Source organism: Acanthopagrus latus, chromosome 17 (assembly GCF_904848185.1).
Source record: "Acanthopagrus latus isolate v.2019 chromosome 17, fAcaLat1.1, whole genome shotgun sequence".
NCBI lineage: Eukaryota > Metazoa > Chordata > Actinopteri > Spariformes > Sparidae > Acanthopagrus > Acanthopagrus latus.
In genome coordinates, this window is record NC_051055.1 from 11,394,502 (window position 1) to 11,411,739 (window position 17,238).

A 17,238-nucleotide genomic window follows, 5' to 3' on the forward strand; every position below is an offset into this window, starting at 1 on the left:
TTTCCTGTTGAAAGAAATACAAGATAATATGAAGAAAAAGAAGTACTGTGGTTCTCGCTAAAAGCATTTTGTCTCTCAGCTTGATGACATGTGGAGAGGTCTGAAAACGGATGATAAGCAATAATAGTACACTTTATTTACCAAGGGGATCCTGATTGGCTGAACTGTTTTGTTTTCAACACTTACCTTTAATCATGAACAGTAATTGAAGTGTGATTTAGGAGAGGTTTGGGAGGCACCAGTTCCCAGCAGGATCAAGTGTTGACAAGTTTTAAGGGCTTGCCGGTCAGCAAGACACAAACAGCCTCTAAGAACAATGCAGTTCATTAGCCAGCAAGTACATTTTGCTGACTTCTCATGAAAGCCTCACATATTTAGTTTTCAAAATCTCAAAGGTGTCGTTTTGGTGTGTGCAGCTGCACCGAAGTATGATAATGATGATGCTTGTAGCGAATTTTATCTCCACCTTCTTCCAAACAGTGATTGGCAAAAGTTGTTGTTGTTTGAGAGTAGAGCTGTATTAGAACATCCAACATCAAACATCGAGTTGCTGCCAAATTGCAAAATAGCAAAAACCTAATGGACGAGGAAACCTGCAATTAAAAATAATTCTGTTTGTTGAGTGTTTCCCTCTTCCTAATGGCTGTGAAGAAGCAGCCAGGCATTTTATTTAATATCTAGAACTAATATATTTTTGTCAAGCTGCAGGCAATGAAACCACTTCTTAAGACTTTTTCAGTCAAATTTTAAAGTTGGACATAAACATACCGTGCCAGAAACTGCTCTGTTTGACTTTCAAATATATACTCAGTGATATATACACATTCATCTCTCATGAGGTCATAGACTTACAATATGGTTGCCATTACAGGAAACTGCCACATCATGCCGTTTGTTCAGCATCAATGATTGCAAGATTTTAATCACAACATTACACCTGTTTCAGCCTTGTTATGGGTGTTATTACCAGACTGTTAAACAGCCGGCAAAGCAGCACAAACATTATCTGCCTCCCTCCCTATCTCTCTCCTTTTTGTTTATATTAAAGTTTCTCTGAATTTCTCTGAAAGTCATACAAATTCAAAAGTAAACATTTCATTCTGCCATCATCAGTAGACTGTAACAACACTGTACAACCAATGTTGCACAACTCTGACACGTGTCTGCTGACACTTCATTGTTAGGTGTGTGTTAAGTTGATACCAGGTAATCACACCATTTTTCAAGTCATGAGAAAGTCTGTTTGTTGCCAAGTTTCTGCCGGAATTATATGAGAAAGTTCATGAGTTAATGTACGTCCAAACGAAAACACCAATAAGCAACATTTGTTTGAAAAAATTACTACGACTCTAACTTAATAATTTGCCCCTAAGGAAGAAAGGTTATTTTGATATGAATGGAAACATCTGTAAAAGCACATAGTAACCTGATCTCATTGATCTCTGGCATCACTTCAGTGTCCTTCTGCCCAACCCTAACCCCAAACTCTGGAAACTCTTACACACTTTATAAACAGTTTCCATATTTTTCAAATAACTCTCAGGGATTAAGTTTGCATAGAATGCATGTTTTACTACAACTAAAGGTAATGCAGTCTTTCTCCTTGATGTAAGTTCTGGTTTTAGGGACAATGCAGTTTAACAAATCTCAAATACAGAGAATGTATGAGTGTATAGCCACATAGTTTTTGGGCTGACTGCTCGGTTGAGCCTGGTCTTAAGTTTAAACCAACTGATGTGTCCACTGGTGGAACCTGCATTGTAAGCTTCAGCACTGACAACAACCGCTGAATCCCTTTACAGACAGCCCTGTGGACCTGCATGGGAACAAAATAGCTGATACGTATTTACACGAGTTGTGACCTCTGCCTGCAGGGACTGGTCCTCCGGGAGGGTGAGGAGTAGCGTCAATGTAGTTGAGCGCCAACACGTGTATTTATCATATCAGACTGAATCACACACACACACACACACACACACACACACACACACACACACACACACACACACACAACCATGAAATTGGCTCACACAGTGCAATAAACGTACCTGCATGCATCAATTAGCCCTTGGCGATTAAGTGTTATATAAGAATTAAATGCATGCCTTGTTGATTAATGTTGGTTAATACATGCATGTGAAAGAGGAGGTGTGTTTTTGTTTCTTACCTTGAAGAGCTGGCCTGTAGATCCTAGTTAGAAGTGGGAGTGATGTGGCTCTGAAGAAGGGATTAAGAAAAGCAGCAGGAAACAGGGGAGCAGGAAATAGGTAGTGTGCTGTGTTTGGGAGAGAGCTTAAGAGTGATCAGAGGTGGTTCAGATGTGTGGTGTAGATAAAAGGCAGTGTATGGAGCTCTGTGCCAGAAATGGTGGGATGTGTTGATACCTGTAAAATCCCGCTCAAGTTCGCTCAAGTTTTCACAGTGAAGGCTATGACTCATTAATCTCTCTATCAAACTAGAGCAAATTGAGAAACGTGTTTTTTATGAGTGATGCGACAGAGCGCCAGTCTTGTTAGAGGCCGGACTTTTATATCTTCAGTATCTATATCTTTTATATCCACAGGGCCCTGGTGCCTCAAGTCTGGCTGTTTTTGTAATCAGCTTCCTCTGACAACCTCAGAGATAGACACAGGTAGAGGGTGTCAATAACCAGCCTACACAAGCACTCAACAAGCAGCAGCGGCAAGCAGTTCGTGTGAAGGTGATCAAGACTCTGCTCTCAGAGGTTGGCCACTGTTGGGGACTCAGGTGAGCCCATTGCACAGCCGTGCTTCTGTCGAAACCTTCACTGTACTGGAAGTAGGTGGTCATCAGGCAAAGGTCAAGTAAGGCACAAATGTGGTGCGGGGTGAAGTTGGTTCTTCTGGACAAGTGCTGTCCTGTAGCAGCCACTTGAGTGGGAATGCATGTAAAAATTGAGGTAACATTATGGGAAACCAATTTTTAGCCTGCGTTCAGTGTTATGTCTTTTGCCTTCTTGGTGAAATCCTGTGAGTCCTCGGTGTGGTGTTCAGCTTTACCAACCAGAGGTGTTAGGGTAGAGGTAGGTATAGAGGAGGTAGAAGCCTCAACATTGATGTGTACGGAGTAATGTAGTTGATGCTGTTCAATGCAACCTCTAATTAACGAATGGCACAACACAGCAGGGTCAACTCATTAGGTCAAGACTGTGCTGTCCACTTACATCGGAAGAAGAAGAATCCTTCCTTTGATGACAACAATGTAAACAAATTGGCCAGAGAGAGAAAGATGGTTTGAAAGAGGAGTAAAAGAATCCATCTGTGTCGAACCTGAACAACCGTATTTGAAGGGAGGAGCTGGCCTAAGACATCTCATATCACCCGCCTGCACTACTGAGTTCCCGCCTCAAACAGCTTAACAACTATTCACACTTGAGCCCACCTAGTCCTAGCAACCCACATGAAGGCCGGTTGGGGCAACGACCCTGAAACTCAGAGCTCATACATGTCCTTAACGGCTCTGTAAGGACACTCCTACACAGAGTATAAAAGCCTGCAACTTCCCTCCAGTTAGTTAGAACCAAAGAAGCCTATAGGATGAGAAGTGAAACTTCTTCAAGAAACTGAAACACGTCCAGTTACCCACGATACAGCACTTAGAATTACCATGACGTGGATGACTGAGAACATTCATCAACACATTGCCTCCCATGTCTTTCAAAACAGGGATTCTGTGAGTGTCTGTAGAACCAGTGGATATTGCTGTAGTTTCAAATGTCTCTTTTTCTTTTTCTTTCGTCTTTATACAAATCTTTCAATAAGAAAAAGAACCCCACACATTTCAAACACTGAATACTCATCTCGTGTGTTCTGCACCGGCAACATGGCACCACTAAAGGGCGATGTAGTACACAGTATGAGAGGGGGTTGAAAGGTTAGTGGAGGAAGAGCTGCGTGTGTTGGAAACTTTCACTTGCTGCCACAAATGAAACAGAGGAATTTAACTTGATCATCATCTCTGCTAATTAATACATGCTTTGGAGAGGGAACCACCAGAGATTTAAGTGTTCAGTAACATGCTGAGCTTGAGTTATCATCAGTAATGTATGTCAAGGTGCAGCACAGACTCAATCTCACATAACAGCAACACAAGGTCGTAGTAGATGCGTTTATTATACACTGAACATAGAGAACTGTTATCAAAACAGGACCAATACAGTCAGAGCATTACACATGAACCATGCATAATTCTCTCCAGTGCAAAGACAACAGTGTTAAGGAAAATGAGCATCATGTTTATACAGCCTCAAAGATGCACACACACATTCACACACACTTTTTTATTCATGCTGTGTCCTGTCAGAAATGAGTGTATAATTATATGTTCTGTGATGATTTTATCTTGGAAAAAAAACAACAAAGACAGTACAATAAAAGTCTGATTTTGAATGTTTTGAATGTAAACAAGTGTTTCAAACAGTTATTGTCAGTTTGATCCATTTCTCGCTGCCAGACAAGATAAAAAAAACAAAAAAAACAAAACAACTATAAAATACCTTGTGGTCAAAGCTTTAAATCTGTAAGCTAGTCTCTGCAAACTGAAATGAATCTGTCATCAAAAGCTACACATTGACACTGGAATCATTCATAATAAACAAACACTATGTATAGATTGCACTGACAAGTAGAAATGCATGGATTATTGGTGCTGACAGGACTTATCCCCAACACTATATGTGACGGTGTCATTTTCTCAGATTTCACCCGTGACTTATCTCAAACCTTCAACTACGATTTAACCAGTTATGTGAAATCCCAAAATACTTTGTTTAAGTTTAATATATAAATACAATCTATTTAAAGCTTAAAAAATTCTGAACTGTTGAAACAATAAATCATTTCCAGTGATCAGCTGGCTACTGTCTGAAAATCATTAATCTTGTATTTAAATCTACTAACGGTTTATGAAAGGGGTATCAAAAATGACATTTGTAACATGTAGTCATAATGAATAAATGGCACATTGCACATTCAATACATTATTCATGGGGGAGGTTTTCATTTAATTCGTTAAATGTGGATAGTTGTCGTGTAGTTTTGCTATCAACACTACAATGAAGCTAAATCTGTTAAAAGTAAAGCAGATCCATTCAGTGCAATCCCATATAAACATGCACATTTAATTCAAGGGGGAAAAAACACAGTCAGTGATTGAACAGTTCAAACTTTTGTCAGGTGGTCCATGTGTGTATGTGTCATGTGAGCATCAATGCACATATAGTATCCCATACCACAATGTCACATTTTCACCTGCATATCAACACTATTTCAATTAAGTGGAGCATGAAAAACGTAATATAAAAAGATCTGATTCAAATCTTTGAGTTTCCCTGAGAAATACAAAATGAAAGCTAAATGTTCTATGAAGTGTCTTCACTGTCTCAAAAAAATTCATATCTCATGTGAAGCAAGCAGGATACACGGTTTTCATTCTGAGGCTCTTTCTTCAGTTTTTAAAAACTATGGATTGAAATGGCTCAGGCTGAAAAATTAAAAAAAACAAAACATTTTCATTTGTAACATTCACTGTAAGTATCTTGGCACACATGCTACTGTCACACTACTTACAGGATTACAACAGTGCCATAGGTTTACAGAGGCAGATAATTTCCCTTTATATTCCTGAGAGTTTAACTCTCAGAAGCAGGAGCGAACGAGGAAGATGAAAACTATGACGACAGTCACGATAGTTAGTGCTGAAAATAAAAAGATAAGGCCGGCAAAGACAGGGTTCGTCATGGGGAAGATTTCTTTCACTTCAGATGGGATCATATTGGACATGTTCAGCATGTAGCCCAAACTCCAACCTATGCTGGTTGACTTTACCTACAGACAAGATGAGACAAGACAAGAGATGATGTGACTGTGAATTGGTATGCTGTACACAGTATTTTGTCAATAGCACATGCTTCCAGTCAGCTAATCGTCACTTTGCACATCCAGAGAAGCTCCATGATTGCTGTACATCTCTAGGGCAAAAAGTTAGTCACAACACTTAAAGACCATTCCTGTAAAATATAATAAAAATGTGTCCTGTTTTGTCTCTTAAAGGACCAACCAAGTGCCACCAGACTCCCAGACACCTCAAAGGCACTGACCAGCTCACCCAGGACACTAACCCCCTTGTTGGTCGGCACTGGAAATTGGGAGTTTAGCCAGCTTGGAACTTCTTGCAAAGTCTAAAGGCTAACCGGCATGTCATTTGGAAACTGTGGCTGTAATGTGCCACTTTTTAATAGCTGCTATCTTTCTTTATGACTCATGAGTGACAGACAGAGTGTCGCAGATGAGGAATCCCCTTCTGTTGAGGGAGTTCCTTTGTGAGAGAGGCTCCATGTCCTCAGGGCTTCCTGGAGCAATACATTGCCTGCCTTTCACTCTGGCCTCGATTTTTTGAGCGCAGATGATCGGTATGTCAGCCAACCGTCCTTTATGTGTCCCAATGGGTGGCCTAATTCACATTTGTCTTATGTTTAAATGCTGCTGAACATCTGAACACTAGGGACTAACCATTTTCTGATGGTTTTATAATATAATAATGATTCAAAAGAATCTTAAATATATAATGCATATATTATTTTTTGAGAGTTTTCATGAATACAGAAAGAATAAGGTGGATACTTATTGGCATCATAGCTCTGTGTTGAATAGCAGAAGACAGTTGTGGGAGCAAGTAGTTTTTTTGTTCAACCAACCTGTTTTGCGAAGTTGATGTTTTTAAAGGTATCTTTGTCAAACTTGTATCCATCTGCCAGCAAACTGAACATGTAGTGACCTGAGTAACAGTAAGTCTTAAGATATCTGGCAGAGATCCATGTCTTTTCCTTCCTCAGCTGAAAGAAAGAGAAACAGAGGTCAGAGTGTAGCCTGTGATTAGGAAGCTTAATGATACAAATGACCTGAATGCTTAACAACAAAATATCAATGTTATGGTCAAAATTCAGATGAAAACAAAAGAAGCCTTTTCTAATCCTTGTGTTTGCTTTGTCCAATCCAGGCAACTTTAGAAGCACAGCAGTGGAAGAGGACCAGCTCTATCATTTGATATAAAAGGCCCGTTCTAACCCCTTGAATCCACCAGGCACGGCTCTGTAACCCAGCGACTTTGATTTGTTGGTCCTCTACTCAGCTTCACACCACAAATGAAAACCTTTAAGAAGCGCAATGTCATGCCAGCCTGATAGTGCTGACTTGCTTGGATTTTGTTAATTTCATTATTTTTGCCTTGAGTTTTGCTCCTCTGCCACAGTTGAGGAGAGTTGGCCTGTTGAAAGTGTGTTTATTGTTCATGTACATGACATGTGATCTATGCCGTTGCTGTGTCTGACCAGCTGCCTGCCTTTATCTGCTCTGAGCAGTTTGACAGGGCCCCTGTCAGCTTCTGTCAAAAACAAAAATAGACGCGGCAACTGACATGCTCGTTGGAATCTGGAGGTAAGGTAATGAAATCTACTAAACTAATGAAAACATCATGTTCCATTTCTGCACCTAAACTTCCCATTATCCCACACACTGGACATTTAAGATAAGATCAGATAAAACATCTATCCAGAAGTAAATTTAGATATGATGCAGCACTTTTGGCGTTTGATGCACGGGAGAAATATCCCCTCTGGCGTGGCAGAAATACTCTTTAAGTACAAGTGAACTTTTTTTTTCTTGTTTAAAATAGATTAGCAGATCAGTATGTGTAAATCTCAAAGACAGGAAATGTTATTACTAGTTCTAGGCACACCACAGTCAGCAATCCTCAAGCTCAAGTCATTGATAAGTATAATTATTGTGGAATGTGGCTGTCAAATGTGCAATAATGGTGGAGTTTGCCTCACCACTTCTAAGTCTGCCTTGCTTCTTTCTTTATTTCTACATTTTTTCTTCCTATATTCTCTTTCTTCTCATCTCACACTTTTCTTCCACCTCTTCTCCTCCTCTTATTACTATAGCAACTAGAAGAACTTACCACGTCCCAGTGTGAGTTGCAGAATTGCCTGACTGAGGCGTTGAATCGATCAAAATCTGAATTGAAGTCATCAAGATCTTCTGTGCCACTCTTCAGCAGCGCCCTAGCAGTGTAGAAGAATCCTGCATATGCCTGGAAGGAACAATAGAAACATATCATATTAGAAACATACCATATATTTAATGAACAGAAACATATTCATGTATGCCTTTTAATTTGGAATGCGTGTTACCATAAAATCTCCAGTGACAGGTGGCTGCTCGACGCCATTGAAGGAACACTGAGATGAGGAGCAAGTCTCGAAATCAAATATGGACTTGACGATGCTTAAACACCTGTCTGAGTCAGCGACTCCAACCATGAAGTATTCCTGATCTGGGTTGTAGCCTCTTGGTTTCTTTGTGCATTCTGTGTCGTAAACGGTTGAGGCCTTAATGGTTGTGTTATAACCTTCAGGGAAGCAGGGGTTAATAATGTAGGCTGGGTTTGATGATTCCTGGAACATTACACGGAGGAAGAAAATGTCAAATGAAGGATGGGACAGGAAAACACATAGGGGGATGAGATGAGAGGGGAGAGTTTGGACAGTCCCACTGACAGACACCATCTTTACATAAATCATGACTTATTTATTTGAACTAAATACAGATCCTGATGTTAATGCTAACTTTAGTTAACATTTTATACAAAGACCCAGCCAAAAAATGTATACCCATGACACAGTCTCACAGCCATCACATGCATGCTTCTCCAGAAAAATTACTAACAATTTTGCTATAAGCTGCCAGAAATGGTGCATTTCTCACAGACTAGCTTGACAGCATTCTTGATCTGATCAATACTCTTTACAACATAATGCATTCCGGACTTCGCTCCATTTGCCTGTTAGCAATTAACTTGCTTAACTTGGCACTAATGGATGTTTAACCTGCACATGTATGCAGAAAAAAGCACATAATCCCACTGCTGCTTGCACTGGACAGAAACTTATACTGTCAAGGGGGCAAACTCACCCCAAAGAGGTTTGAACTCCAGTGATAGACACAATATTTCCATGTGCACTACTGTAACCCTTGTGTGAAATGTGTCTTTTCACATGTGGAAATCACAATTTAACATGAGGTTTCAACATTTTCACATTTCATATGCTATTGTCACATATGAATTCAAATTTTAACATGTGAAAAGAAAAATAAAGTCACATGTTAAAATGTACATTTTTAACATTAGAGTTGTACATACTCTGTATGAGAGGCTTTTTTAAATGAGATTTGCCTCTTCATGAGGGAATTCTACATTTTAACACATTGTCACGTACAACTTCAAATTATTGCTTTTCACGAGCATTGTTTACATGCAAATGAAAGTTTAAAGATGAGTTCATACATGATTGCTGATGAATGGAAAAGGTGCGTACCTGGATTACTTTGTCCAGAATCCTCTTCTCCGCCTCATTTTTTCCGTAGCAGAGGAAACTGTGTGTGTACACATTGTAAGGATAACCGTACAGTTTGATAGGCATGTAGTCAGGGCCTGTGAGATTATCTGCGATTGCAAAGGCAATCTGTGTTGATGCTCCACCGAGGTCCATGGATCCAACAGTCTTTGCCCCATCTGGGCGTATATAGGCGTTCCACATGTTTTTCTGCCATTATAATGGGAAAGGTTAGTTTACCATATGATGTGTTTTATTTGTAGTAAATATCATAACAACCCAATGTTAATCCCACAAGACTGGCTATATTAACATAAATTGCTAAAACTATTAGCAAGCTAGTGGCACAAGAATAGCAGAGAAAATGCAGCCAAAGCCAAGTATGTCATTGGTTGAGTACTAACAATAGCCATGTTTGTTGTTTACCTTCATTGTGACAGTGCTAGGTGTTTTCTAACATGCAACTGAGACATGGTTGGCATAGACAATGTTGCTGCCCTCACAGTACACAGCCACTGAGCCTGATCTTTGCAGCTTGAAAGCTCTGTAGCACGAACCACAGTTCCTGACCCAAAGAACAAGTGCATAGTAGAAGTGGCGACAAGCTGTTGTTCAGGTACAAACTACAGTATTTTTTTTGAGTACTACAAAGTACAGGGCCCCTAAGCCCAGTAAAGGCTTTCTTTGGAATGAAATCTTTAATGCTGTGTCTAAATGTAATGTAAGATTGCTGATCTAACCCCTCAACACCTGGAAAAATGGGGGTGGCGGCCCCAGCTGAAAAGGAACTTATGGTTAAGATGATGCAGCTGCAGTTTGCAGCGAGAGCCAGTCAGGAAGGGCACAGTCATGTGTTTTGGCTCAGAGGCACTATGGGGAGCCCTGATGGAAGGAGGTGGGACTTTTTCAGATGAATACTTAATAATGAAAAAAAACAGATTGCTTCTGCTGGTTTCTACACTCTTACCAACCCCAGCTTTAAAGGATAGGTACACTTTGATCTATATAGATGTGTCTTACCTCGATTAAGTTTCCCATGAGGTAGTTGACAGTGACCCACCCATACAGCCCTTCCTCTTGACCACTGATGATGGAAGCGCCTTTGAAGTTAACCGGCAAAGAACTTAGGTATTTTCGGAGACTTGCCATGACGGCGTTGGACCTCTTCTCATCCTGCTCACTTATAGCAAAACAGAAAACAGCAATAATGTGTAGCTTTTCTTTTGGAAAGTTAGATGAGCAGATTGATACGTCTCTCACGTCTGTACACTACACGTTAAGCTATAGAGTTAGCTAGGAGACAATTAGCTTGACATTTCATTTGTCTGAGCCATACAAAAGTACTTTATTGTATTGATTATTTTAAATATGTGGTTACCTTCAGGATGTAACGTTACCTTTGAACAATACCAGGCCAGTTGTTTCCCCTTTACTCCCAGTCTTTAATGCTAAATGTCCAACAGGAAGAGCAATAGCTAAATATCATCCTTAGCAGATGGAGTATTTACACTTGAACTGTCTGATATGAAAGCAAGTCAAACAAATCAAACTAAAGCTATTTAAATTTCCTCTGTGCTGGACCTGTTATCTATTTTCTACAGTGAAGTGTCCTGTTGAACCAGTGTAAGAACTGACTACAAAGCCTGAGAGCAGAGTGAAGGATCAAATCATCTCTAGGACTAATAGCATGAAAGGATCTGTAAAGCTAAGTTAGCATCTAACTTTTCGTTGACACTTTCTTACTGTAACAGTCTCATTCCAGCAGTAGCTCCCAGGTAGAGAGGTGTGGCATTCTGTTTTGCAGCAGGAATGCCATTAATGATGTCGTCCATGCAGACTTGGAATGCTTTCCACGACTCTGCATCTTTCTGTGGGTCAGCTTTCATCTCTGAGATACCGGCACCTGTGGGCACAAGGCCAAGATAAAATCATACTGGCATGTGCCAAACACGTAAAATGAAATGCCTTTGTTAACGTTTTTAACTTTATACAGGTTGATGGATGACTCAAATCTTTATCTTCTCACATCCCATACTAGGTTTTTACTCCTAAATGTCTCAATCTCAAGAAATATGGAACTTTAATGTACAAAATCTGCATAGTGCTGCTGTTGTTTTAGAGACAATGACTCACCAGCAACTCTACAGTTCTTTATCTCCGTTACCACTCCTGTGTCATTCTGCTTCTCTCCTGGCCACTCGTACAGGTACACGGTGGATCGAGATGAACCCGAGTCTATCACTATGCCATACTGAAGGGGAGAAGAAGAAACAAAAACATGTTTCAGGGTCACACTTTCCATTTGAATGTAACCACAGAGAGGCTGCTGCAACCCCCACCGCCTTCCCCTCACCATTACAAACTCACACATGGGCATTCAGGACCTTCCTTTAGTAAGCTGCCTGATGAGAGAAACCTCCTGCTTTGACCCTTACATCTGGATAACGTCCAGCATCGCATTCGCAACTGAGTGTGTGTCGGAGCTGAGACGTGTTTGTGTACACATCTCTGTCTCTCTTTCTCTGTATGGATGTGTTCTGAGAATTGTTTTATAGCGTTACTATACAGTCCCTCTAAGTTCACATATGTGTATGTGTTCACCTCTAAGCTGTACTCCTTGAACCTCCAGGTGTCCTGGATGACAGCAACAGCAATGAGGGCAGCAATACTGGTCAAGAGGAGTAGCAACACCCCTGCTATGCGACACTTGTAGCCCATTTGCCGTCCGTCCGTTTCCTGTTTGGAGGCCATTTCCTGTTGGCAAGAAATGCAAGATAAAATGAAGAAAAAGAAGTACTGTGGCTCTCGCTAAAAGCATTTTGGCTCTCAGCTTGATGACATGTGGAGAGGTCTGAAAAGGGATGCTAAGCAATAATAGTACACTTTATTTACTGTATGCTCTTGGATGATGTTGGCAGCATTAATAGTATTGATCTCTCAGCAATACAGTCACATTAACAAACACAGGAAAGGAAACAAAATCAAAGGGGGATCCTTATTTGCTGAATTGTTTGCTTGAAATACTTACCTTTAGAGGTCCCATATTTTACAGTTTTTCATCAATTTCACACAGCTGTCAGAGGTCCAACACCACTGTATTCGATATGCATTGCCCCAAATCCATCAGTGGTCCCGAATTTCAGCTGTCTAAAAGTTGCTCTACTGAGCTCTAATGAGAGCAGACTGTTTCTGTGCCTGCACCTTTAAATGCTAATGAGCTCCGTCTGCTACGCTAGCGGTAGCATGCGCTAATGTTTATGGTGGATGTATACATATGTATCGCTATGGCTCGTGGAGATGTTTTCGTTTCATGACTCCTTTCATTAGGTAATGACAAGAGCTAAATCAGAACAGCCTGTAGGAGCGCCATGTTACCAGTGGGTGGGCTGCAGAGACCATGCAGGAATCGCTTGTTTTCCTCATTCTGGGAGTTGGCAGGTCAGGGAGGACCAGCTTATATATGTAGAGACCAGAGAAAATATGTTTTTCACAATATGGGACCTTTAATCATGAACAGTAATCCCTGCGGCGAGATATTTTACTCCCAAAATGTTATTGCAAAGTGTCTACAAAGGACAAGCCTCTGCTAGACGAGGTTTCTTTGAAGAGTACTAATTATTTGAGGTGTAAATTAGGAGGCACCAGTTCCCAGCAGGATCAAGTGTTGACAGTTTTTAAGGGCTTGCCAGTCAGTGTTGTGCCTAAATGTGTTCGATGAATGATCGTTCATGAACTTGTTCATATTTTGGGTGAACGTGAACTGAATGTACTGTACTCTGCCTGATGAACATTATTGTGAACGCGTTCATTCTGGGGTATGTGAACGGAAATCTCTTGCAGTTTAACTTTGTTAAAAAGAGAGTGCCAGATTTCCAGAGCATTCCAGGCAAAAACCCGGCTAACACACACCATAGACAGGCCTTAATATGTAGCGGGAAAACACCCAATATGGCAACACCAGCCACCACAGAGTCGCACCGCCGCATGGATCATCAACAAAATGAAGGCAGCAGCACTCTGGCTCTGCCTCCACTATTAATATGGCATCTTCATGATTACTTGAAACAATTTATGAAAAGGTCAGTGATGATCCAGGTGGGAAAAATCTGACCTCTTTGTGTAAACTTCACCCGCCGAGTTTCAGCGACGGCAAGCCAAAACTGATCCTCTACTATCCAAATCACATTAACGGCGTACAGTAGCAGCTCTGCTGTCTTCATCTTCTAGCTACAGCTGGATAACCTGGTTTTGCAGTACATTGTCAGAGACCTGCAGTTTCAGTGTTAAACCTGATAACATAATTGCTGTCTGTGGTTCTATATAGGCTGTGGTAATCATTTTGAAAAATAATAGCTTGCAGCAACATATTGAAAAAAAAAAAAAGAACTATGAACTGGTTCATTTTCCAACTGTAAACTCAGTTCAAAATGTTGACTTATGAACTATAGGCTGAACCAGTTCATTTTAAAATTTGTGAACTGAACTTTGAACTAGTTCATGTAGAAAGTGAACTTTCCCAACACTGTTGCCTGTCAGCAAGACACAAACAGCTTCTAAGAACAGTGCAGTTCAATAGCCAGCAAGTATATTTTGCTGACGTCTCAAGAAATCCTCACATATTTTGTTTTCAAAACTTGTGTGCAGCTGCACTGAAATACAATAATGATGAAGCTTGTAGTGAATTATGTTTCCACCTTATTCCAAACAGTGATTGGCAGAAGTTGTTGTTGTTTGAGAGTAGAACTGTATTAGAACATCCAACATCGAGTTGCTGCCAAATTGCAAAATAGCAAAAACCTAATGGACGAGGAAACCTGCAATTAAAAATAATTCTGTTTGTTGAGTGTTTCCCTCTTCCTAATGGCTGTGAAGAAGCAGCCAGACATTTAGTTAATATCTAGAACAAATAAATTTGTCAGGCTGCAAGCAATGAAACCACTTCTTAAGACTTTTTTCAGACATATTTTCAAGTTGGTCATGAACACGGCGTGCCAGAAACTGCTCTGTTTGACTTTCAAATATATACTCAGTGATGTATACTCAGTGATATATACTCATGTGGGCTTTGATGAAACACTTCCCATACGCAAGGCTGTTGGTTTTATCCCTGAATAACACATTCATCTCTCATGAGGTCATAGCTGTGCAAGATGGTTGCCATTACAGGTCACACACCCACACACACACACACACACATGCACACACACACACACATACACACACACACACCCGCACCAAGGGTAATGGCATTGCCATGTTATGTAATAGCAAGGACTAAAAAAAGTAGTAAGAGGAGGGAAAAAAAGCATAACTGTCTTTGAAAAGTCATGAAGTATATGAATGAATATCAACAATGACAGAGAAATGTGAATTATTCAACCATCCCTCACTCAAAATAGTTAAAACTTCATGCCATTTGTTCAGCATCAATGATTGCGATATTATAATCACAACCTTGTACCTGTTTCAGCCTTGTTATGGGTGTTATTACCAGACTGTTAAACAGCCGGCAAAGCAGCACAAAAATTATCTGCCTCCCTCCCTATCTCTCACCTTTTTGCTTATATTATATTAAAGAATTTCCTTTTAAGCCATGTAAATTCAAAAGTAAACTTTTCTCCCAGCCATCATCAGTAGACTGTAACAACACTGTACAGACAATGTTTGCTTTTGTCTTAGATCACCTCTTTAGTGTTACCACAGCAACAGTGAGTCAAAGCTGTTGGACAAGGTGTGATTACACCTGGAGACATGACAACACACATTTCTCATGTCTCCGGCAAACATGTCCTTGAGTCTGCTTAGCACTTCACTGTTGTGTGTGTGTGACTCACTTGATTCCATGTTATCAGACCCTTTTTCAAGGCGTGCGAAAGAGCTACAGTGGCGATTTGACTGTCAAGTTGTTGGCAGGTTTCTGCCTGAATTATATAAGAAACCAACGGAAAGATATCTACATCAGCATTTTATTCATTTTACAAGACTTACTGTATGTAAAGTGACCTTTAACTTAATCATTTTACCCCTATTGAAGAAAGGCTTTTTAAAATGTTTTATGTATGAATGGAAACATCTGTAAAAGCCCATATTAACCTGAGCTCATTGATCTCTGACTTCACCTGCTGGCTGTCGTTAACAGTGTCCCTCTGGCTAACCCTGACCCTAACCCTAAGCCCGCACCCTTGAAAAAAATCAGTGACTTTCAGTGGCTGTCAAATAAAATCACAGAAGTTTACAAACTTCACCGCTTACATATTTTTCAAATAACAACTCTTAGGAACTGTAATCAAGAATGTATGCTTTACCGTACCTAAAGCAGGGATAATGCAGTTTTTCTCAAGTTCTGTTTTTTCTCCTTCATCACGTTTTTTTTTTTTTTTTTTACCAGTAATTTCTCTCAAATATGTAAGTATTTTAACATAACTCCAATACAGAAAATGTAACTGATGTGCTGCACAGAGTGTGCGGCTACTGCTACTTTTCATCTCTTGACGGCTTTTTACGTGAACAAATATGACAAGTGTTGTTATCGTTGAATACAAATTTGGATTGCATTGTATTACAAACTGCCTGCTGTAACTTGGCCAAATGCGGAGACACAATAAAATCAAATGACCTAAGTAGAGATGGGTAACGTTTTTACTTAATTTCACTTCAATGTTATAGTTTTTAACTCATCGCAAGTTAAATACAAAAAGAATTACAATGCTCTAGCTTGTTCAACCTAAACTGGGAGGGTTTTTTATAACAACAGTTTTGCAAATCAGCAAAAGTAAAAGTAAAGCAAAGAGACAATGTGCCCCTTTTTTATGAGATATTTCTAACATTTACTGCCCCTGAATGAAAATGCCTCCCTTGTACAGGATACTTATTTTTCCTGTGTCATTATTCATTTACATTTTTACACTGCGATCATTTGTGCATTTTCTTAAAGCAACCTTCAAAGTGCACAGGATAACATATTTGTTTGGGCCGACTGCTCCTGAACCACTTTGCTCTCTGTTATCCATCCGTCTGCAAAACACACCCACCTTACAGTTTATTTGTGCACAAGGTAAACAAAATACACAGTGCAGCAGAGCTTGATCTTAAGTTTTAAACTGAATGATGGGTCAAACTAGTAGAACCTGCATTGTAAGCTTCAGCAGTGACAACACCCACAGAATCCCTTGACATACAGCCCTGTGGACCTGCATGGGAACAAAATAGCTGATACGAATTTACACGTGTTGTGACCTCTGCCTGCAGGGAACTGGTCCTCCAGGAGGGTGAGGAGTAGTGACAATGTAGTTGAGCGCCAACATGTGTATTTATCATATCAGACTGAATCACACACATGCACACAACTTTAGGTGTTATATAAGAATTAAACATTGCCTTGTTTTTAGGTTAATAATTGCATGTGTTTGTGTGTGTTTCTTACCTTGAAGAGCTGGACTGTAGATCCTAGTTTGGAGTGGGAGTGATGTGGCTCTGAAGAAGGGATGAAGAAAGACAGCAGGAAACAGTGGAGAGGGAGATAGGTGGTGTGCTGTGAGTGGGAGAGATCTTAAGAGTGATCAGTCCACAAGAACAGGAGTGGTGTAAACCCCCCCAACCACACCACCCCTTCAAAAAAAAAAAAAAAAAACAGAGCGTGAGGGAGCAAGGGAACATGGGAGGAGCAATGCATCCAAACTTCAGTGTTCACCACTCCCACCACAACAGTGAAGCAGAGCAGGAAGCGCAGCCAGTGGATGATGCAGTCCCACTCCTTCTTTACCATCTGATGGTTAAGCTAATATACGTGTGTGTGTGTGTGTGTGTGTGTGTGTGTGTGTGTG

The 17,238-nt window shown here is 40.3% G+C and overlaps 1 protein-coding gene across 1 annotated transcript; it reads right to left on the reverse strand.

The window, feature by feature from the left end:
* Positions 1-4,126: 4,126 nt before the first annotated feature.
* On the reverse strand, positions 4,127-17,003 carry LOC119006496 (ectonucleoside triphosphate diphosphohydrolase 3-like). The gene is made up of 10 exons (XM_037075251.1): positions 16,839-17,003; positions 12,017-12,169; positions 11,549-11,666; positions 11,159-11,318; positions 10,436-10,595; positions 9,398-9,625; positions 8,213-8,476; positions 7,981-8,112; positions 6,716-6,853; positions 4,127-5,846 (listed from the first exon to the last, which is right to left on the reverse strand). The coding sequence occupies exons 2-10, from the start codon at positions 12,164-12,166 to the stop codon at positions 5,658-5,660; spliced, it is 1,539 nt and encodes a 512-aa protein (XP_036931146.1). The 5' UTR covers positions 12,167-12,169; positions 16,839-17,003; the 3' UTR covers positions 4,127-5,657.
* Between the last annotated feature and the right edge of the window lie 235 nt (positions 17,004-17,238).